Source organism: Chanos chanos, chromosome 7 (assembly GCF_902362185.1).
Source record: "Chanos chanos chromosome 7, fChaCha1.1, whole genome shotgun sequence".
Classification (NCBI taxonomy): Eukaryota; Metazoa; Chordata; class Actinopteri; order Gonorynchiformes; family Chanidae; genus Chanos; species Chanos chanos.
The window spans coordinates 18,008,277-18,029,977 of NC_044501.1; the positions used below are offsets into that span (position 1 = coordinate 18,008,277).

The 21,701-nt window shown below is 42.6% G+C and overlaps 1 protein-coding gene across 1 annotated transcript in view; it reads left to right on the forward strand.

Moving 5' to 3' along the window:
- Positions 1-295: 295 nt before the first annotated feature.
- myo15ab (myosin XVAb) overlaps positions 296-21,701 on the forward strand; it is a 41,192-nt gene continuing 19,786 nt past the window's right edge. Inside the window, exons 1-31 of the mRNA XM_030779018.1 lie at positions 296-6,472; positions 7,452-7,534; positions 7,718-7,781; positions 8,195-8,304; positions 9,540-9,614; positions 10,119-10,209; positions 10,525-10,530; positions 10,628-10,731; positions 11,513-11,576; positions 11,837-11,950; positions 12,870-13,031; positions 13,168-13,281; positions 14,463-14,521; positions 14,623-14,746; positions 14,947-14,958; positions 15,363-15,368; positions 15,628-15,759; positions 16,484-16,609; positions 16,953-17,030; positions 17,341-17,492; positions 17,688-17,733; positions 17,837-17,961; positions 18,239-18,356; positions 18,712-18,887; positions 18,999-19,083; positions 19,645-19,698; positions 19,956-20,037; positions 20,242-20,372; positions 20,486-20,581; positions 20,878-21,113; positions 21,425-21,603. Coding sequence (XP_030634878.1) covers positions 296-6,472; positions 7,452-7,534; positions 7,718-7,781; positions 8,195-8,304; positions 9,540-9,614; positions 10,119-10,209; positions 10,525-10,530; positions 10,628-10,731; positions 11,513-11,576; positions 11,837-11,950; positions 12,870-13,031; positions 13,168-13,281; positions 14,463-14,521; positions 14,623-14,746; positions 14,947-14,958; positions 15,363-15,368; positions 15,628-15,759; positions 16,484-16,609; positions 16,953-17,030; positions 17,341-17,492; positions 17,688-17,733; positions 17,837-17,961; positions 18,239-18,356; positions 18,712-18,887; positions 18,999-19,083; positions 19,645-19,698; positions 19,956-20,037; positions 20,242-20,372; positions 20,486-20,581; positions 20,878-21,113; positions 21,425-21,603 — 9,181 coding nt within the window. The remainder of the gene's footprint in view (positions 6,473-7,451; positions 7,535-7,717; positions 7,782-8,194; positions 8,305-9,539; positions 9,615-10,118; positions 10,210-10,524; positions 10,531-10,627; positions 10,732-11,512; positions 11,577-11,836; positions 11,951-12,869; positions 13,032-13,167; positions 13,282-14,462; positions 14,522-14,622; positions 14,747-14,946; positions 14,959-15,362; positions 15,369-15,627; positions 15,760-16,483; positions 16,610-16,952; positions 17,031-17,340; positions 17,493-17,687; positions 17,734-17,836; positions 17,962-18,238; positions 18,357-18,711; positions 18,888-18,998; positions 19,084-19,644; positions 19,699-19,955; positions 20,038-20,241; positions 20,373-20,485; positions 20,582-20,877; positions 21,114-21,424; positions 21,604-21,701) is intronic.

Below are 21,701 nucleotides of genomic sequence, written 5' to 3' on the forward strand. Positions count from 1 at the left end.
TGTGCTGTTTGTAATTTTACATTAAACCTCTTAAAGAAATTATATCCATATATCCATCTTTATCCATACTGCACTGGTTACTAGTTATATTGCATCACCAAGTTTTACTCGAGGCAGGATCTGTGGCAGTGTCCCTGTGATTGTTTGGTTGGTTTTTTTTAATTAATTGTTATTTAATTCATTTTGGTGAAGTTTGATATAAAAACCCCTTCTTCATTGTTTTAAGATGATTTTTTTGTTGTCATGTTGTGGTTAGAAGAAGCATAAATTAGCATGCTTCTAAAGGAAGGACAAAATGCCAACCAAAAAGGGTGACTCAAAATCTGCCGCTAAGAAAGGAGGAAAACCAGAGCCAGAGAAAAGTAAGGGAAAAGCAGAGGAGGAGAAGAAGGGAAAGGATGACAAAAAGGGTGGAAAAGATGACAAAAAGACAGGAAAAGATGACAAAAAGGATGAAAAGAAAGGAAAGGATGATAAGAAAGGTGGAAAGAAGGGAAAAGAGGAGCCCTCTAAGAGTAAAGGAAAGGATGATGGGAAAAAAGGAAAAGACAAAGGCAAGGGCAAGAAAGCATTGAGTGAATCAGAGGAAGGATCAGATGGAGAGCCTATGAAGAGTGAGGAAGATGAGGATGAAGACTTGAGTGAAGAGGAGGAGGATGAAGATGAATCAGATGGAGACAGACGTAGACGTGGCCGTGGCCGTGGGAAAGATGTTGCCAAAGGCAAAGCAGCCAAGGGAAAGTCTAAATCAAGACGTGGTGATTCAGATGAGGATGATGAGGAGGAAGAGGATGAAGAGGAGGAGGACGAAGAAGATTTGAGTGATGAGGAGGATGATGGGAGAAGTAAAAAAAAATCCAAAGATGCTCGTCACAAATCAAAATCCAGACCTGAAGAGGATGGAAAGAAAAAGAGAGCAAAACATGAGCCTCCTCCTGAGCCTCCAAAAGAAGAGAAAAAGAAGAGAGGCCTAAAGAACACATCTAGACTGTTCATGCGCTTTTCTGGGTTTAGAAGGAGAAGAAATTCCAAGAAGCGACTGAAGAGTACCTCCCGGTTATTCCTTGGCCTCGGCAAAAGAAAGCACCGCCTTGCCAAAAAGAAGAGGAGAAAATCGGTCCTGAAGCACACTTCCAGGTTTATGATGCGTTTCAAAGCCAGTAAGAAAAAGAAGAAAGATAAGGACGCAAACAAAGATGGTGAACCAAAAAAGAAGGCGTCATACATGCTCATTAGACTGGGTGGCAACTCCAAACCAGAAAAGAAAACAGGGTTCTTCAAAGGCCTCTTCAGTAGGAAAAACGGAGCTGGGTCTGATTTCAAAAACCAATCTGTGTTGCTGGGAAAGATAGCTGCTGCAACCAACTGGCTCACTAAAAGGTTCATCTCACGAAAGGGGCGGCAGAGTTCACTTGGCAGAGACTATGATCCTTGGTCACGATCAGGCAGCAAAAGACAAACATTTCCCGGTGGTCACCGACAAGCCAGCATAAGAGGACCTCATGGATATCACAACTATGGCTATGAACATGATGATGGTGTATATGACCATTACAATCAGGGCAGAGCAGAAAGAGGAGCATTCAGGAGACAGTCAATGCAGAGGGGCCATAACAGATATGATGAACGATACGCAGGTATGGAAGGACATTCAAGAAGGTCAGTGCAGCCTTATGATCATTATGAAGGAATGGCTGACTATTACGACACGCCTTCCCAGGATCAGGGGTATTATGAGCTGGAAGATGGATACTATGATGTGCAGATGGGATTCCCAAATGGAGTCGAGTATTATGATGATGGCACAGAATACCATAATCCATATCCTGACCAGGAGGCAGGCTACTACCCAGAGGACATGGGCTATTATAGTCAACAACAGCAGCAACCAGGGGATATGTACTACGGTGATGAAATGGAGTACTATGATGATGGGCAGTATTTCATGGAAAATGAGTATTCCATGTATGGAAATGAAATGGAATTTTATGATCAAGATCAGCTTATGTACTTTGATGATCAGCAAGGCATCTATGACGACCCTTATGGAGCAGTCATTCCAGGAGACTCAAATATGGATCCATACGGTCCTTATGAGGATCCATATTTCCAGGACTACCAAATGAACTATAGTGAAGCAGGTGTTTCGCCATACCTTGAGTCTTCCTATGACATGTACCAGCCATATGGCCATGCCATGCATGATATTTTGGAAGGTGAGGAAGTGGATGGAATTTATGACGATCAGTTTGGGCATTTCCCCATGGAGCCAGCGGTCATTGCAGGTGATATGGAATTCAGGGTTCCAAGGCCTCAGGTCAAGCTTTTTGGAAAAGAGAGGATTGATGTTGAGCTTCCACCACCTCCTCCTCAAACTGATTTAGAAGAGATGTCAGAGATTCAATATGAGAATCAGCTCTATGACACTGGAGTACTTGGGGACCATGCATTTCCTCCTCAGGCTATGCACCAACAAGAAATGCTTCCTCCTGTGATGCCTCAGATTCCTACACCAACAGCTATGCTCATCAAGAATGCTAACATGTCCCAAGGGTTTGGCAGTCCAGGTATGGGACTGTCTCCACACATGTCGCCCATGGTACAGATGGGTGGACTTCCTTCTGCACACCTGCACCCTTCCCCTACACCTAGCAGGAGATCGATGGGAATTATGGGCTCCGCCGTCCAGAGGCCTCTGTCCCCTGTGGGAGCACCAGGAGGTTTTGGTGAGCCTCTGATGAATGTCAGGCAATCTCCTTTGCCAATGAGGAGGCCAAGTCCCCATACATCCCCTCCACTCTCTATACGGCCTACGGGTATGTCCCCTTTGAGAAGAAGCCCTTCCCCACAACCCTCCATACGTGGTTTTGGAGGCATGGAAGCACCACCATCACCAGGGATGCCAAGAGGGACTATGCCCCTGAATAGGTTCGCACAGCGATCTCCCTCCCCACAAGGGCACAGAAATTTCAGTCCCCCAACCTCTCCCACCCTGTCAAGACATATGCAGCCCCAGGCTTCTGTTAGGCAGGCCCCGCAGCCCATGAGCAGTCAAATGCCCTCTTATCCTCCCTCCATGCACAATAGTCCCCCACCTTCCCCTCGTGGCTCCTTTCGCAGACGAAGTCCTTCACAATCGCCCCGTGCCTCAGTGAGACAACGAAGCCCTCGAACATCGCCACCACCTATGGTTCATCGGCCTTTTGGAGCCAGGAAGCTCCATGGCTCACCATCTCCTCCACCCTCCCCAAAGATGAATATGCGCCCCATGGGGAGCATTCGGCAAAGAGAACCAGATAGGCCTCAGTCCCCATTTGCTTCTGAGAGAGCATCACCTAGCCCCTCACGAAGAAGTTTTGCAGTAGGACCAGAATCACAGAGACCACTCTCTCCAGAGGGTCGAAGATCCCCTTCACCCACCTTGTCGCGTAGATCTACTCGCCTTATGAGAGACCCACCCCCACTGGGGTCACCTGGAGGTCAGATGCGGGGAATGGGGAGGCCCAACATTCCAATGGGAGCAGTAAAACCTTACCCTGGCCGGATGGGTCGCTCAGGAGCACCAACCCAAAATGTGCCCCCATTTAGAGCTTCCATACGTAGCAACAGGTCAGTCGTAACCCAAGACCCTAGAGCTTCTCCTCAGCTCTCAAGACAGCACCCTGGGATGAGGATGGGGGAACAGAGCCGTATTTTCCCTCCAGGCACTCCTGGGCCCATGCGAAACCCGCAGAGACCTGTTGGTCGTGGCCGCCCATTAATGGCCCGTCAGTCCTTGAGAAGAGGCCCTGGAATGGTGCCACATTCTCCTCAGCCATCTTTAAAAAGAGTGGGGCCCCCATCTCCGCAACCCTCCATTAGGCATCTGTCCAGACCGACCTCTCCGCACCCACCCATTAAACATGGCTCACCTCTGCCAATGCGGGCTGCATCCCCTCACGCCCCTCCCTCCCCTTTGCTCTCTGGTAGCCTACAGAATCCTCAGCTGCAAGCTGCTTTTGGTGGTGCACAGCAAGTCCCTACAGAGTTTTACCAAGCAATGGATCACCCTGTTTCCCCTGTGCTCACAAGTGCCCTTCAAAACCCAAATATTCGTAATGCATCATATGCATCTCCTCTACAGCAACCCATGTCACCATATGCTCCTGAAGTGCTTGAGCAGGCCACAGGACATCCATCTTCACCTTTGTTAGCACATGCTTTGAAAAACCAAAGCATTCAAAATGCATCTTTCACCTCACCTTTGCAAAGACCGTCATCGCCTCGTGCCATTGAAATGGTCGAACCCGAACAATATCCAGAACAGATAGCATCTCCTCTTTTATCAAATGCTTTGCAAAACCCTCAGCTCCGTGCAGCTTCTTATACTTCACCATTACAGAGACCTGGTGTCCCCTATGCCGCTGAAGTGCAGATGGATCCCACCTCCCCACTCATATCAAATGCTTTACAGAATCCGGACCTTCAGGGTGCATCATACATCACCCCCTTAGGACCCACATCACAATATGGTCCTGAAGTAGAGGCTTTTGAACAGATTCCAGCACAGCCATCCTCTCCAATGCTGTCTCGTGCTGTTCAGAATCCTCATCTACGTAATGCCTCATACCAGTCACCCTTACAGGGACTGCGTTCACCTTATTCACCTGTAGTGACACAGTATGATTATATAGAAGAACCAGGCCCTGGACCCCTCCTTAAAGATGCTCTTCAAAATCCCAATGTCCGAAATGCTTCCTACCGGACTCATTTACGACGCAGGGGTTCAAGGTATGCCCCTGCTTATGGCCTGCGGGGATCTCCAGTTCTCTCCCATGCCTTACAAAACCAAAACATTCGTAATGCATCCTATCGATCACCACTGCACAGAAGCCCTTCCCCTTATGCTCCTACAATGACTGCATATGGGCAAGATCCCAGAAAATCGCCAATACTTTCAGATGCTCTACACAACCCTCAGCTCCTCAATGCTACTTACCAGTTGCCAGATGGGACGATAGTGCACGGGAATCAGATAGTTGATCCATCTACTTCACCAATGCTTGCCAACGCACTGCAGAATAAACAAGTTCGAGGAGCATCATATAGACTTCCTGATGGTACCATCATAAATGCAGGCTCTAGACAGCAACAATCCATGTCTCCTCATCTCTCCAGAGCATTACAGAATGAAAATATCAGAAATGCCACCTACAGACTGCCAGATGGAACCATAATCAGCGGTGACCCTAGACAACAGCAGCCATCATCGCCAAACCTGTCCCGTGCCCTGCAGAATCCAAATCTCAGGAATGCCTCTTATAGACTCCCAGATGGGACTATTATTATGGAAGATCCACAGCAACAAAAGCCAATGTCTCCAAACTTGTCCCGAGCCCTTCAGAACCAGAACATCCGAAATGCGTCTTATAGGTTACCCGATGGCACAATTATAACGGCTGAACAACTGCAACCAACATCTCCAGATCTGTCCAGAGCGCTGCAAAACCCCAATCTACGAAATGCTTCCTACCGGCTGCCGGATGGCACAATCCTAATGACAGACTACAATCAGTCCAAGTCCACTTCCCCAAATTTGTCTGATGCACTTCGGAACCCACAAATGAGAAACGCAAGTTATCAGCTGCCTGATGGATCTATTATAAATTTGCAGAATGATACATACCAGGGTACTTCTCCCAATTTAATGAGTGCCCTTCAAAATGAAAATCTTCGCAATGCTACATACAGGCTACCTGATGGATCTATTATAAGCGCTGACCCAAGAAGCAAACCACCCTCCCCAGATCTGTCCCATGCCCTCCAGAATGAAAGCCTAAGGAATGCCTCCTACAGGCTTCCTGATGGATCAGTCATATCACCATACGCGAAGTATAAACCAACAAATCCAAAACTTGCAGACGCATTGCTAAACAAGAACCTTCGTGATGCAACATACAGACTGCCAGATGGCTCTGTCTTGTTAGCAGATTTTAGGAAACAAAAACAAACCAATCCAAGTCTCTCCGATGCCCTCCTGAATCAAAATCTCCGCAGTGCTACTTATCGGTTGCCAGACGGGTCAGTCCTTACCAGAAACTTCAGGACAACACCTTACCTGAGCGAGGCTTTGCAAAACCCTCACTTGAAGAGAGCTTCATACCAGCTTCCAACAGGGCTGTCCACCTGGACAACTGAAGCAGGGCAAGTTGTCGTGGGACCTGACGGCACGTACGCAATCATATCACCACAGCGACACGGCCCAGAGCAGCACTGGGCCCAAAATGCATGGGAGGGTCCTAGTGCAGAGGAAGTTTGGGCTTCTGAGAAGGTTCTACCCCATGGAACGGTGCAGAACCTCACTAAGTGGTCCATGTACCGAGATGAGAACATGATGGACCATATTACTCCTCCACCCCCCGGGATGGGGCAGTCAGAAGCACAGTGGGCACCAGACCGGGAAGGAGAGCCAGTTGGCCAGTGGTATGACAAGGTAACTCACCTAAGTCTATTATGCTTAGATAGTTAGGGTAACTCTCTGAAAATGAACGTTTATACTACATGTTAAGATGCAATGTGTAACATAACAATATAATTTAGAATGCTTAAATATTTGAAACATGATTTCAAGCACCTAAGTCTAGGTGATTCTGACAAATTTAGCATCTTCTCTGATTTTCTAATTTCCTTTAGTAAACATACCATGCAAGCAATCTAATTAGTGAAGCTATTTGTCAGTTCCACACAAAGCAATGAATTCATCAACGCATAGAAATTCTTGACTTCCTCAAAGGAAACAACAAACAGGGAAAACTTTAAAAGAAATATACCAGTGAACAAAATTAATCCTTTAATCAGGGGTCTCCAGTATAAGTTGTCATTATTAAACACACACTTTCTCATGGACTTCAGATAGCACCTGTATTGCCTTGTCTTAGTAACTTTACAGTGTCTAGATTTGTTCATGTCTGGTTTGTAATCAACTTTTAAATCATACAACCTTGGCAGTTTATAAAACCTGAAAGATAATGCTAGTTCACCTTTTCATGTCACAATACTCCTGTATGTCAGAACGATTTATAGATAAGCATTTGGTTTCATTCATCTGAGCCCGGTATTGCCTTACCAGCATTTTGGCAAAGCGAAAATCACTGAGGCTGAAAGTCTGTGGGGCCATGAGTGAGAACAATACACCTGGACAAGCACGGCTGTCACCATTAGGGTTTAGCCATAGAGTCAGTGACAACATCAGATGTCCTATTAGATGTACAATGCTGATTGACGATTATAACTGCACTCAAGTTACCGTGGCAACAGCTGATAAGCTCTCCATATTAATGTACCTCTGACCTTTGGCTTGGCCTAGTAATGAGACATTAACTGATTGAGTTAAATCACTGTTTTATGTGTGTTATACAGTGTTAGACTGTCTTGTACAGTATGAGAAAGCCCTTTCTTCTTTTGGCACGCAGATGTACTCCATCAGGAGTCTACCAACTATGAGCTACAGAGAGAAGAGAGAAGCTGATGGAATTGAAGACATGACGGAGATGGAGTCAGTCAGCACACTCACACACACACACACACACACACACACACACACAAAACAATGCTCTGGACACACGTAGTATGAAATAACATCACCAGTTGTCCTCATTAACATATCCTTGCCTATTAATACCAGTATCGTCCGTAATAAAAGAGGCGCTGTTTAATTCTTACTTTTTTTTGTCTCCAGAGAGCTGACTGAGGGTACAGTGCTGATGAACCTGAAAACTCGCTTTGAGAGGGAGCTTATCTATGTGAGTCAGCATATTTAGAAGAAATACACCAGGAGCAACAGGGTTCAAAACTAGGTCACAGCCGTTATAAGAGGACACAAGCACAGTTACAGTTACAAATACCAGTATAAACCTCCTTTGTACTGATTGAGAACAACTATACCAACGTTAGTTTTAGTCCTTACAGTGCATGACAGTTTAGGTCATGTCTGTCTGTCTATAGTCTATACCTCCATTAACAGTTCTAGCAACCAATTGTTGAACACGGTTCATTAGTAAATGTGTAAGGACTCCTTCTGGTAGTTGGTAGTCTTTGTGTCACTTCTGTGGAGACAATGTGATGAGGCGTCATTCAGATTTTCCAGTTCCACCCCCAACCTACCTCTCTCTCTCTCTCTCTCTCTCTCTCCTTCTCTCTCTCTCTCACTTTACAGACATACATTGGCAGTATCCTGGTGTCGGTTAACCCATATAAGCTCTTCAACATTTATGGCACAGATACAGTTCTACAGTATGAGGGCCATGGCTTAGGGGAGAACCCACCGTGAGTCTGCATGTACCAATACACAACAATTATTCACAATACAAGTGCATGAGACTCAACAAGTACACAATACACAACAATTACACATGGCACAACAAGTACACAAGAGACAACAGGTACAGAAGACACAAGTGCACAAGATACAACTAGTACATAGCTACTCATCTGTACTACATGATCTACTATTTGTACAAAACAGTTTTGATTACCCTCTTATTTTGCTTGTTTATCTATCTATCTATCTATCTATCTATCTATCTATCTATCTATCTATCTATCTATCTATCTATCTATCTATCTATCTATCTATCTGTCTGTCTGTCTGTCTATCTATCTATAGATAGATAGATAGATAGATAGATATAGATGGTATAGATATAGATGGTAGATGGTATTTCTTTTTGTTGTAGTTTAAAAAGCTGACAATCCTGTGTACCTTGTGGACTGTCAGATGTGATGATATCCATGCAACCTTTAACATTTTTTGCATGGTTACTCCCTTTCACTGACATTATCCAAGAGATTGGGGGAGAGCTTCACTTGTAAAATCTCATTAATTAACCTGAGAGCTCAAATTTATTGGAGAGCTGTAATACCAGCTTATTGCCTTGACTGAGTCAAGAGTGACTTAATTTAGTAACATTTAATTTGTTCACACATTTCATGGTACGTTGTAAATACAGCAGTTATTAAAAAGCTTTTGGTGTGTGGGCAAGACTTACAGGCATTCGACAGGAAAGCGTGACATAATTATACCATTTCAAGGACATTCATATTAGTTGCAGAACAGAGCAGGACTGTAAAACATACAGGTATGTAATTACCTGTACGTATGTAACTATCTGTACATGGAATGTATACATGTGCATGTAAGGTACATGCAGCATCATGGATTCCCCAGCCTTTTCTGAACACAAGCCAAACAGTAAGAAACATATTCAAATCAGTGTATATTAAAGCATGTAACATGAGAGAGCTCCGTCTTTGAGTGTGCGTGTGTGTGTGTGTGTGTGTGTGATAGATACAGAGACAGAGACAGAGAGTGTGTGATCGAGTACTGGATTAAAGGACTTCAAACCTAACTAGTGTTCACTAGTGTAATTTGCATAGTTAAGTTTTCTGTTATTCCTGCTTTTTATTTGTGTGTGTGTGTGTGTGTGTGTGTGTGTGTGTGTGTGTGTGTGTGTGTGTGTGCGTGTGTGTGTGCGTGTGTGCGCGCGTTTTATTATTTACAGTCATCTCTTTGCGATTGCAAATGTCGCCTACATGACTATGATGGATGCCAAACAAAACCAGTGTATCATTATCAGGTAAAGCAGAAGTCTGAAATGCTGAAGTCAGATGAACTGCACTTATCTTCTCACTGATCGGTTTAAATGGAAAAAGTATGACAACACAGTTATTCGGAATTGCAATATGTGTAATTTGATTTAATATTCATGAATGTGTGCATATTATTGTACAGCATAGTGTGTCCCTGTTTGCAGTTTGTGCAGTTAACTTTCCAGTCTTTAAACCATACTATCGATTAACAGCCATTAGAGGAAAGATCCAACTTTTTAGGAAAAAGGTTCTGTAAATCAGCTGTGTCATACTGACTTGTGATGACCTTATTATGTGAGTGTGATGACCCTGTGATGACCTTATTATGTGAGTGTCAGGTTACTCTATAGAAACCTGCAGGGGTTTAAGCTTTCTTACCAAACTGTGTGCATTATATAGCTGTTTTTTTATATACTATACTTTTATTATATTCTGTGTATTCCTTTATTTGTTTTGCTTATATGCTACACTCTTACTCGTGTGTGTGACAGTGGGGAGAGTGGGTCTGGGAAGACAGAGTCCACCAAACTTGTTCTGAGATACCTAACTGCCATTCATCATAAGAGGAATATAACACAACAGGTACTGTGTTCTCTACCTAAAACACGCTGTGCATAAATACAAGCTCACACGTAAACCTGCACATAGACATTTATATATCGTACAAATTCTGTCACACCTCTGCCTGTCAGTAAAGTTGTCTTCATTTAGCAATAGACACGTTCGTTTAATTTAGCCAAGACAATACAGGTAGCCTATAAGTAATTTATATACAGATTAGCATTCTAAATTCATGAACTCTTAAAGGTGCCTTTTTGCTTACTCTTCAAGTTTGATTAATGATTAATTTTTCTTCCTGTCTACCTTGCATTCACTGTTGTGTGATCCATCATTCAGATTGAGGTAACATACCTCTGTCTTTTGGATTTTTTAAAATGAAAATTCACAATAGATCAGTAAACTGCACTCGAATGTATTAACTATTGTCGAACATTTCCAGATTCTAGAGGCAACTCCACTGTTGGAGTCTTTTGGGAATGCCAAAACAGTCAGGAATGATAACTCGAGTCGCTTTGGGAAATTTGTGGAGATCTTTCTGGAAGAGTAAGTCCAACAATCAGAGTCAGCTGTCAATAAAACAATTGTTACTGATATCTGCTTGTTGTGCAGTCAAATGGCTTAGTTCCCTTTAAATCTGTCTTCATTGGTCAAAATGGAGTAGACCTTTTGTAAAGGCAGATGTCCTTCTCTTAAAGCTTATATGTTGAGATATGTTTCCCTTAGATATGACATGAATATCTGCTGATGTGTCATTCCTCCAATAAGCACATCTGAGTCATTGTTTTTACAGTGAATGAATTGCATGCTGTAATATAATGAATGAATTGCACGCTGTAGCCCTTTATGTCTAAATCCCTCTGCAGCTTTAGATTCTGTTGTAATGAGACGCAATCACAATGAGCCAGCGCTGAGGTGCTCTAGCTGTTTATAGCAGGTTTTACTCTTGCCTGATAATGTATTATACATGCTGGTCTTAAGTGAAGTGTTACCCAGTGTTTCTGTGGTGTTTAGATGTCAGCTGAACCCATCAGGGCTGGAGAACTAGATCTCTGTATGTGTATACTTGACCTTGTGGGAAAGTAGGCCAGTGTGGCTGTTATTTGACCCCGAGGGCATGTTTGTGAGAGACAGGGAGGGTGTGTGTGTGTGTGTGTGTGTGTGTGTGTGTGTTCAGGTTTGATTACTAACTCAACAGATTTTTTTTAATGCTCAGTCTCTTAAATGTCAGTCATCAGTCTTACTTTGAGTGTACATTTGTGATTGACAAGTCCCTTACAAATTCTTGATTGATCTTACACTCTTATTGGCTGAATTATTGATGAAGGGGAGTGATCAGTGGTGCCATAACCTCACAGTATCTACTGGAAAAGTCCAGGATCGTTTTTCAGGTAGGAAGGCGTGTGCGTGTGTTAATGAGATCATTAGATAATTGTCCCCATAATTAAGGTAATTAGATAACTGTCTCCATAAAACTGTTACATATAACACATGTAACATGTTCCTTTATCTTTCAGTGCGTTAGGTTGTGCTATTTGTAATCAGTTAGGTTTTCTTTACATTCTTTATATCAGTGTTAGCACTGTGACTGCTGAACGGTTAAAGAGGGGAAAGAGATGTTGTTTGTTTGCTGGTGCATTTTTTTTCTCAGGCCAAAGATGAAAGGAATTATCACATTTTTTATGAGTTGTTGGCTGGTCTACCAACTCACCAGAGAAGGGCCTTTTACCTCCAGGAGGCTGAAACTTACTTTTACCTAAATCAGGTAAGCTCTCTATCTATCTATCTATCTCTCTCTCTGTCTATCTCTCTCTCTCTCTCTCTCCCAAAGAGAGAGAGAGATACAAGTCAACGTTGTCTTTATCTTTTATATCTCTCTACATGATCTGTACACATGTAAACTCAGCTACTGAGTAAAATGCTTCTCAAATGGGGTACACTCATGGCATAGGGTAATATTTTGAGCATTTTCTAAAAATAAATAAATAAATAAAGTCTGAGAGTAAGGCAGTAGGAAAAAAATACACAGATGTCAGATGGTCAAATATGGTCATCTCTCACCCTGTTCTCAGCAAGTGCCAGAGGAAATCTATAAGCTGCAGTGTTTGTCTCCCATGGTGAATGGTTCTTGAGGCTATGCTGTGCTGTGCAGTGCATTTTCCTGACATGGTTTAGGTCTACTGAAACCCCTTACAGGGCAAAGTAAATGCCAATAAGTGCAAAGCCATTCTCAGCGATGACCCTCATCCTGTGATGAAAATGGTGTCTCATTGCTCCAACGGCAGAATCTCGGTCAATGCACAGTGAAGCTACTCTGGAGGCTTGTGTTGACCTAATGCCCTGTTAAGACAGACACTTCATTTTGGCCTTTCCTTAATGTTCTTTGCAAGTTAGTTCCAAATGATATATTGAATATCTTAAGGCCATTCCAAAAACACCTCAGAAATAGGAACTGTCTGGTACATTCTGATAACTTTTGTTTTTATTATGTGTTATATTTCATCATATTTTTACATATTAGAGGACTGTCCATCATTAATTCTATTGATCTTAACACAATTCCTTAATATGGAACTGAACTCATGAAGTATGATGTTTTTAACACTCTGGACACATGAAGTGTTAATCATACGTGTGTTCTGTGAGCGTCGTCTGTGCGTTAGGACTGCGTTGTGTTTTGTTAGGGTGGTAACTGTGAGATCGTGGGAAAGGATGATTGTGAGGACTTTAGGCGGTTACAGAGTGCCATGGAGATCCTGAAATTCAGTCCTGAAGACCAGAGCAGCATCTTCAGAGTTCTGGCATCTATACTTCACCTGGGAAATGTCTTCTTCCAAAGACTAGAGGTTTGGTATTCTCTCGCATAAACCCACACAAACATGCACTCCCAGGGAATGACATCCCAAAAATCCTGCTGCCTGTGAACAGTGGCAGTGAAGAGTGAAGGGATCAGGTAAATCTTTACTGTTCTGTTTCTGTCAGACGGAGGTCCAGGAGACGGCTGGAGTAGTGAGTGCTCAGGAGATCCGTGTGGTGGCGGAGCTCCTTCAGATCTCCCCTGAGGGCCTGCAGAGAGCCATCACCTACAAAGTTACAGTATGACACAGACACTCACACACACATATGGACAGACACACACACACACACACACACACATACACACTCGCATACACACACACACACACACACACACACACACAGTCTTGTACACACTAGCAGATATAATTTACACACCTGAGAATCAAAAGTCTAATGGGAAACTTTAAACAGTTATCTTTAAAATGCATTCAGAAGCATAGCTTTGTTGTGGAACAGTTCAGATATGCCGTTTACCATAATGTACCAATTCCTAAATGAAAAATTAGGCTATTCAACACAAGTTTATTACACAAATATAAAAAAATACTAACAGTTACTATAACAGTGCTTGATAAAGTCTTAAGTAATTTGCTAGTTCTGTCCAAATCACACGGGAACAAAAACAGAAGGAGACCGAGAGAATGTTATCACTGATATGTAAAGTCTTTGCCAAATGGGTTTCAGTAACAAAGCTTAATTACTGTGGCCTTTACACTATGGAAACCACGGTAATCCAATCAGGGGGTGCTTCTCGGCTTGGGTAATATTAACACCCAGTATCATGTGGTTGCCAGGTAACCTTATCATTACATCACACACAGAGCTGCCATAGGATTATTAATCAAAGTTTTACGTCACTCAATACCAAATGCTCCCCAGAGGCGTCTATTCCACTCAACTCAGCTCACTTCCTGTGAAAGTCCACTTTTTCTACAAGGGGCAGTACATCCTTCCAGTCATTTTCTATCAGTGCCTCAAAGATCAGTGTTCAGAGCAGTGAGCAGTTTGCTGGCTCTTATGTGTGTACGTATGTTGTTGAATATCTTACTGATATAATAATAAAGCTGTGTGATAATGAGGCCACAAGCTTGTGTTTACACATTTCCCAAACCTGGTTCAGCTGAGAGTCAGGACTATCAATTCCATGTAGTGAGTGTTCGTGTGAGTATGTGTGTGTGTGTGTATGTGTGGGATGTGGGTCAACCCCATCTTCTGGGTCACAGTTTTTCGAAATACAATATAAAGATCCAAACATTTACAAAATGCATGAGATGAAACAAGTAACTCCAGAGCAGGAATGTCACTGCCTCTAAAGTTTTTTGAATGAGACAGAAAATTCCATTTCTGAAACTTCTTGATTGATTGATTGACTGACTGACTGAATGATTGATTTTAAGCATGGTTTGCTGTTTATGCAGGAGGCGATGAGAGAGAAGATCTACACTCCTCTAACAGTAGAGAGTGCTGTGGATGCCAGGTGTGTGGCACATAAACACATGCTAGTGTGGCGTAATCTGTGTAACAAACCCTCGCTACATGCTTTGAATGAACCATACATATACTCTTTTTACATTGCAGAGATGCAGTTGCCAAGATCCTCTATTCCTTGCTCTTTCACTGGTTAACAGAGCGGATCAATGGGCGCGTCTATCCCAGAAATGAAGCTCTGTCCATATCCATATTGGATATATATGGGTTTGAAGTATGCACGCACACACGCACACACTTACACGCACACACATGGACATGCAATTAAAAAATACTATATAAAATACCTGTAATATACAGGTAATACATATGAATGGACAAACTGACTTAAGATATATTTAAAAGTAAAATTTGACTCTAACTGTGTTTAAGTGTGTGTATTGTTGAAGTATGCATCTTTTTTTTTTTCAATAGGAGTTGAAAACTGTTTTCAAATTGTAGTTTGGGCAAACAGCCTACATGTCTCAGCATTGTCTGTGAGGATATTATGATATGTTTCACTGAACTGTGTGAATGAAGCCAGTGAAGAGTCTGAGGTATCAGAGAAAGGATGTGAGGGCAGAAATGGCCAATGCAGAGTGTGGACGGACTTCACTGTATATCTGAGACTGTTACCTGATACACCGTTAACATATCTGCTTCAGCGTTTCACAGGATCGCTGCGCGTAGACTGTAATTGTATGTAACTACAAACGTGTGCCATGCCAGTCTAATACATAAGTGTTTTATACATCTTCCAGGATCTGACGTATAACAGTTTTGAACAGCTCTGTATCAACTATGCCAACGAGACCCTGCAGTTCTTCTTCACCAGAATCATTTTTAAACAGGAGCAGGTGAGAGAGGGTCTTCACACTCACTAAACACACATGCCAAACTGGAGTGACACCACTTGCATTGGATTAAAACTGGCCATTTACGTTTTTTACAGTTTTATACATCTTCAGACACATTTGTTCAGATCATGAAATTGTGTTTTGAAGCTAAAAAGAACCTAGTGATGTCAGTGAATCATGATGTCAAGGCCTCCGATAAACATACAAACACACACGCACACACACGCACACACACAATTTCTGTTTTCTCATCCTGTAGGAGGAGTACATACGAGAACAAATCAACTGGAGAGAGTTGACTTTCGGTGACAATCAGGCGTGTATCGACCTTATCGCTGCTAAGCCTCATGGGATACTCCGTATCCTCGACGACCAGTGCGGCTTCCCACAGGTATCAGGGTTACAGTAGAACTCGGGAGAAAGTCTGCACAGTCTAGCCTGAGCAGACTTTATTACGTGTGCACACAAGGGGATTAGACAATGATTGTCCAATCAGGCGTCTATCGACCTTATTTCCGCTAAACCTCATGAGATACTCTGCGTCCTCGGCTGACCGAGCAAGTTGATCCTCATTCGCAACCTGAGAAAAAGAGCAAGAACATTATGTTTTGATACAGAGAATAACACATATGCAGATATGAATTTGTGTTTTCACACTAGTATGCCAGATTATCAGAACAAAGCATCTTTCAGGTACCAAACAGTAAATCTCACTCTGTCTCGGCTCTGTGTCTGCTCAGTCTGGTGGATGTGAAAGAGACCAGGACACACACACACGTACAAAAAGTTCTTATAGATTTACCCTCAAACTTTTGGCCACAATGACCCTGTCCATTCATTTTCATTTTTGTCACATTAGTTTTCTTTTCAGAACATAGGAACATAGGTATAACAAGGATAACCAGTACAAACCAGAATATTGCGCACGCGCACGTGTGTGTGTTGTGTGATCAGTATAAACCAGAATATTGTGCTTGTGTGAGTCTGTGTGTGTGTGTGTGTGTGTGCGTGAGACAGGGAAAGAGAGAGAGGGAGAGAGAGAGCATTGCCTCTGTCAACAAAATCTGATGTTCTGTCCATGTAATTACTCGTCATCTTCATGTGTCATACCTCAGGCCACTGACCACACCTTCCTTCAGAAGTGCCACTATCACCATGGCAACAACCCTCTCTACTCCAGGCCAAAGATGCCTCTTCCAGAGTTTAGTGTGAAGCACTATGCTGGGAGAGTGACCTACCAGGTACTGACAGCAATTGTAGGAGGTTGTAGACCAGTGGTAGCAGACTTTACATGAAGAACTGACTTAGCTGAAATAATTATTTCAGTTATTTAATGGATCGTGTTTGCAATGTTATATTCATACAATACAAGTAAAGTACTTTTGAAAAAAAAATCACAGAGTTATGAAATATGTACCTTTGTGATTTGCCAAATATTAACTTTTGCATTTGGCAAAGTTTTTGACTTTAAATTTCTCCAAGGATTTTAGGAAAGTGTCATTCTTTTTGAGACACACTGTAGTTCATTAGAAATCTAATTCAGTGTAAGTAAAGCAATTCATTATTGTCTCTGTTTGGCCTCAGGTCCATAAATTCCTGGATAAGAATTATGATCAGGTTCGACAGGAAGTATTAGACCTGTTTATGCAGAGCCAGAACAGGGTGAGTGTGTGTGTGTGTGTGTGTGTGTGTGTGTGTGTGTGTGTGTGTGTGTGTGTGTGTGTGTGTGCGCGCGCACCTGTGTGTCTGTGTCTGTGCTTCTGCGTGTGTCTGCATGTGTGTTTTGTGTTATATCTGTGTCAGTATTTTTCATCAGTGCTGTATGACTGATTACATATTTTGTCTGTATCTAATGCTATGTAACGTATCTGTATTTAGCATAATGTGAATATGTTTCATTTTGAATCCAGTGCATGCATGTTTCATTTTGATACGGTATGTGTGTGTGTGTGTGTGTGACTGTGTGCTCTAGATGGTAGCGAATCTCTTTCTGAAGCATGCTGAAATGCTGAGTCAGCAGAAAGGGGCCTCGAGGAACAGCTCAGTAACACGCCGTTATCAGGCCTCCACTGTCGCCGCCAAGTTCCAGCACTCACTGCAGGAGCTTCTGGACAAGATGGAACAGTCAGTTACGCACACACACACACACATGGACACACACACACGCACAAACATTCTGTAATTTCAACACTGAAAATTTCAGAAACTGTTCATTTAAGAAATGAACTGATTGAAATGATTGTTTAGTGACATGTAATATTCCCACTGTTGCTGACACCATCTTTTTTATTTACCATTGTTCCCTAACATTTCTCCCAGGTGTAACCCATTTTTTGTACGCTGCATTAAGCCAAATAACAATAAGGTATTTAGAGTTCATTGAATTCACAAAGTCCCTTACAGACAGCAGTAGTGTTTTCATTATCAAGTGCATTGTTGTGAGTCTGTACACCTATCCCTTGTGTTAGGACCCCGGTGTGTTTGATCCAGAGTTGGTTGCTACTCAGCTGCGATATGCTGGAATTATAGACACCATACAGATCAGGAAGGAAGGTTATCCAATCAGAGTGCTCTTCCACGTTTTTTTAAACAGGTGAGGTTAAGTGGTTATGGACACACAATTTCACACACATCATATTACCAATTGTGCTGAATTGTGTAGCAATTCGTATCTGGTCTAATACTGCTTATGCAACAGTTCACTCCTTAATGGCTATATGCTTGGTTTGTTTTCTGCCTGTATTGGAGGTCACTTTGGATAAAAGCATCTGCTAAATGAGTAAATATAAGTATACATAAGGCACGTGTGTGATTGTGTGTGTGTGTGTGTGCGTGTGTGTGTGTGTGTGTGTGTGTGTGTGCGTTCATAGGTACAAAGCTCTGTTGGGACTGAAAAAACCTCCACCTCCAGATGGAGACAACTGTGTCAATATGCTAATAAAACTCTGCCCAATCAAAAAAGGAGATTATCAAGTGGGTGTGTCCAAGGTGAGCCACTATTGGATGCATCTCTCATCTGCTAATGTCTGCAGGAGCCTAAATCAGTCTTTTTCAGGACATTCATTACCACAAAGCAGTATCTTTTACAAGATTTCAAATATTCATTTATGAAAGTGAAGCCAGAGAAACAAAACTTTGTCTCAGTATTCCTATAATGTCATAATAATCTAATGAACTGTGCTATACAACATGAGCTAAAATCAGGGTGTTGAATACAAAGAGTATTACTGATGAAAGATATTACAGGGATTGATCCAGAATGACTGAATCAGAAATACATACATTATCTGAGCATTGTTTTGTTTTGTTTTGTTTTGTTTTGTTTTGTTTTGTTTTGTTATAGCTCTTCCTCAAGGAGCATGTGTATCAGCTGTTGGAGAGCAAGCGTGATCGAATGACGCACGTGGCAGCCATGACGCTACAACGCTACGTCCGCATGTGGTTCGTTCGCAAAAACTTCCTCAAGTTCCGCATGGACATGATGTGTCTCCAGGCCCACTGCCGAGGGTTTCTCACCAGGTAACACTCACAACCGCTGTCTCACTCAAGTCATCACTCACGTCACAGATGACAGTGAACTGGTCAGAGCGCTGTCAACTTGCTTATCTACACTCTTTTGTCTTCAAACAGGCGCCGTTTTGCACAAAGGCGTGTGAATCTGATCAAGTTCCGCTCTCTCGTCTGGCTGTGCGTCAGCTGCCAGAGATATGTAAAGGTAATAAGACTTAATATGATTTGATATAAACTCAGATTTATGTCCGTGACGGGCTTGTCCCAGGTGCCACCATCAGCCCTGTTGTCCTCAGACAAGGTCATTCTTTTGACTGCCGATGTCCAGTGAAGGGACTCTCTTCCTCCGCTCATTAAAAAGGGGAAATTGAATGTCATTTTGGCTGCCCGTTATCTTTCAAAATTGGTTGTTAGGTAAAGATTGCAGCTTCAAAACGTTAAACTATTAAATACATTTTATCTCCTCTTTTATCTCATTGTATGAGAGAACACCATGAATGAAGACATGTACAGCAAACTTGGTCATTGACAAACTTTGATATTACAGTTTTTATGAAAAGCCCGTATGAAAGAGGAAAATCCTCCCCCTTTACCTTTTACCTCTTATCCAAAAATTAAGACTTGGTATGTGAAGTATCTCAGAGAAGTAATGCAACCCCACAGTGCTGGTTCCAATACTAAAGAGCATAACCATACACTAATGACCAGTAAGAGGTCTGCAGAGCACCTGTTTACTCATGTGATGAGATGTGATGTTTCCAATCAGGATCATTTTCTTCTGGCCAGGAGAGCAGAGGAGGAGAGGATGAGGATAGAAATGGTAAAACGACATTCAATAACTGCTCATTTTCTCATTTTCATTCACTAACACTGAAAACTTGAAATCAGAGTTTTAAAAAAATGTCAGGCTTCTTTTTTCGGAAGTCTTCTCACACTAAGCAGACCACAAAACCTTTACAGCACCTCTTCACTTCTAAGTCATGTACAGTTTTATTTCTATAAACAGCACCCCCCCATCTCTCTCTCTCTCTCTCTGTCTCTCTCTCTCTCTCTCTCTCTCTCTCTCTCTCTCTGTAGGAGCGTGCCAGTAGAGAGGTGGTGAATGTGTCTCAGTTGGTCATCCCTGCTGAACTGGGTGGATTGTTGCAGGCTACAGCAGGTCACTGGCCCTACCATAGCACACACACACACACACATATATGTGTGTGTGTGTGTGTGTGTAGGTGTACTCATGAAACAGTACATCCTAAACTCATACACAGTAGCTTTTATTGCTTTTCTGAGTGCTGTTTGATACTCTCTATCTCTCTCTCAGTGTGTGTGTGTGTGTACATTTGTTGATGTGTGTGTTTTTGCTCTGTAGCGGGTAGGCAGCTTCACTCAGAATGCCTGGCTTTGGTTCAGGCTCCCACAGTCCAGGTGGAGCCTCAGCTCACTCTGCCTCTAGATATTAACAACTACATGATGACCAAATACATCCGCTCCAACTTTAGAGTGAGTACCACACTCACAAGCATTGCCACATGTACAGGTGCGTGTGGGTTTGTGTATGTGTGTGTATGTGTGTACCGGTTTGACTGCATGGTATGTGTATGTATGTTTCACAGGAACTGCAGTTCGGGATGTTGACAGCACCTTTGGAATCTTCTCTAACTCGTCTGGAGGATGATCTGAAGCAAGATGCTCTTGATATTTTTATACTGGTAAAACTTAATAAACACCTTCTAACAGAGATGTACAGCAGACGACATTATCTATAATCGCCTCATTAATCACCTATTAATTCAGGTTACATTGCCCAGATAACAAACCAACTTCTGCTTTGAACAACATTCATTCATTACCCACAAACTTTTCTACACAAACCGTTAAACTGCAATACCCACGGTTCCTATTCACAAATACTGGTCTCAAGACATCCATCTACCCCTCACAAAGTAGCCAGAGTTTATGGTGTTGGTGACAATAGACATTAATCTCACATTCTGCTGCTTCACAGATTTTGCGTTTTATGGGAGATCCGAACCTAAATGGGGCTCAAGAGAACCTGTTTGGAAATTACATCATTCAAAGGGGCCTTGCCACTCCACCAATCAGGGATGAAATCCTAGCTCAGATAGCCAATCAGGTGTGGCGGAATGAAAACCAAGGCAACGCAGAGCGAGGCTGGCTGCTCATGGCAGCCTGTCTCAGTTCATTTGCTCCAACTAAGAGGATGGATAAATACTTACTGAAGTAAGACAATTGAGACAAGTACACACTTACACACACACACACACAAAGAGAGAGAGGGAAGGAGAGGGGTAGAGAGAGAGAAAAGTGGCCTGCTGAAGTAATAATGTAAAACAGCTTTGTGTCAGTGTAATCTTCTGTGTGTTGCACTAATTTCTTTCTCTCATATTATCTCTCTCTCTCTCTCTGTCTCTATTTCATACACACACACGCAAACTCTCTCTCTATCTCTCTCTGTGTCTCATACACTCTCTCTCTCTCTCTCTCTCTCTCTCTCTCTCTCTCTCTCTCTGTGTCACTATGTTTTTGTGTAGGTTTGTGTCAGACTATGCTTTGAATGATTTTAAAGCATTGTGTCAGCACAAGCTACTGCAGGCGATGCAGAAGTCTCATCTGGGCCCTGAGGCAGCGCGGACATACCCCCCTTCCCTGCTCGAGTGGACAGCCAGTCGCAAGAAAGCCCACATGGTGCTACAAGTGTACTGCTTCGATGGTGAGTCTAAACCCAGCCTAAAAAAAATCAATGATTTGAGAAAACATGATAAAATGTAGAACACATTCTCCTCATTCTCCTCTTTAAATCAAACACTC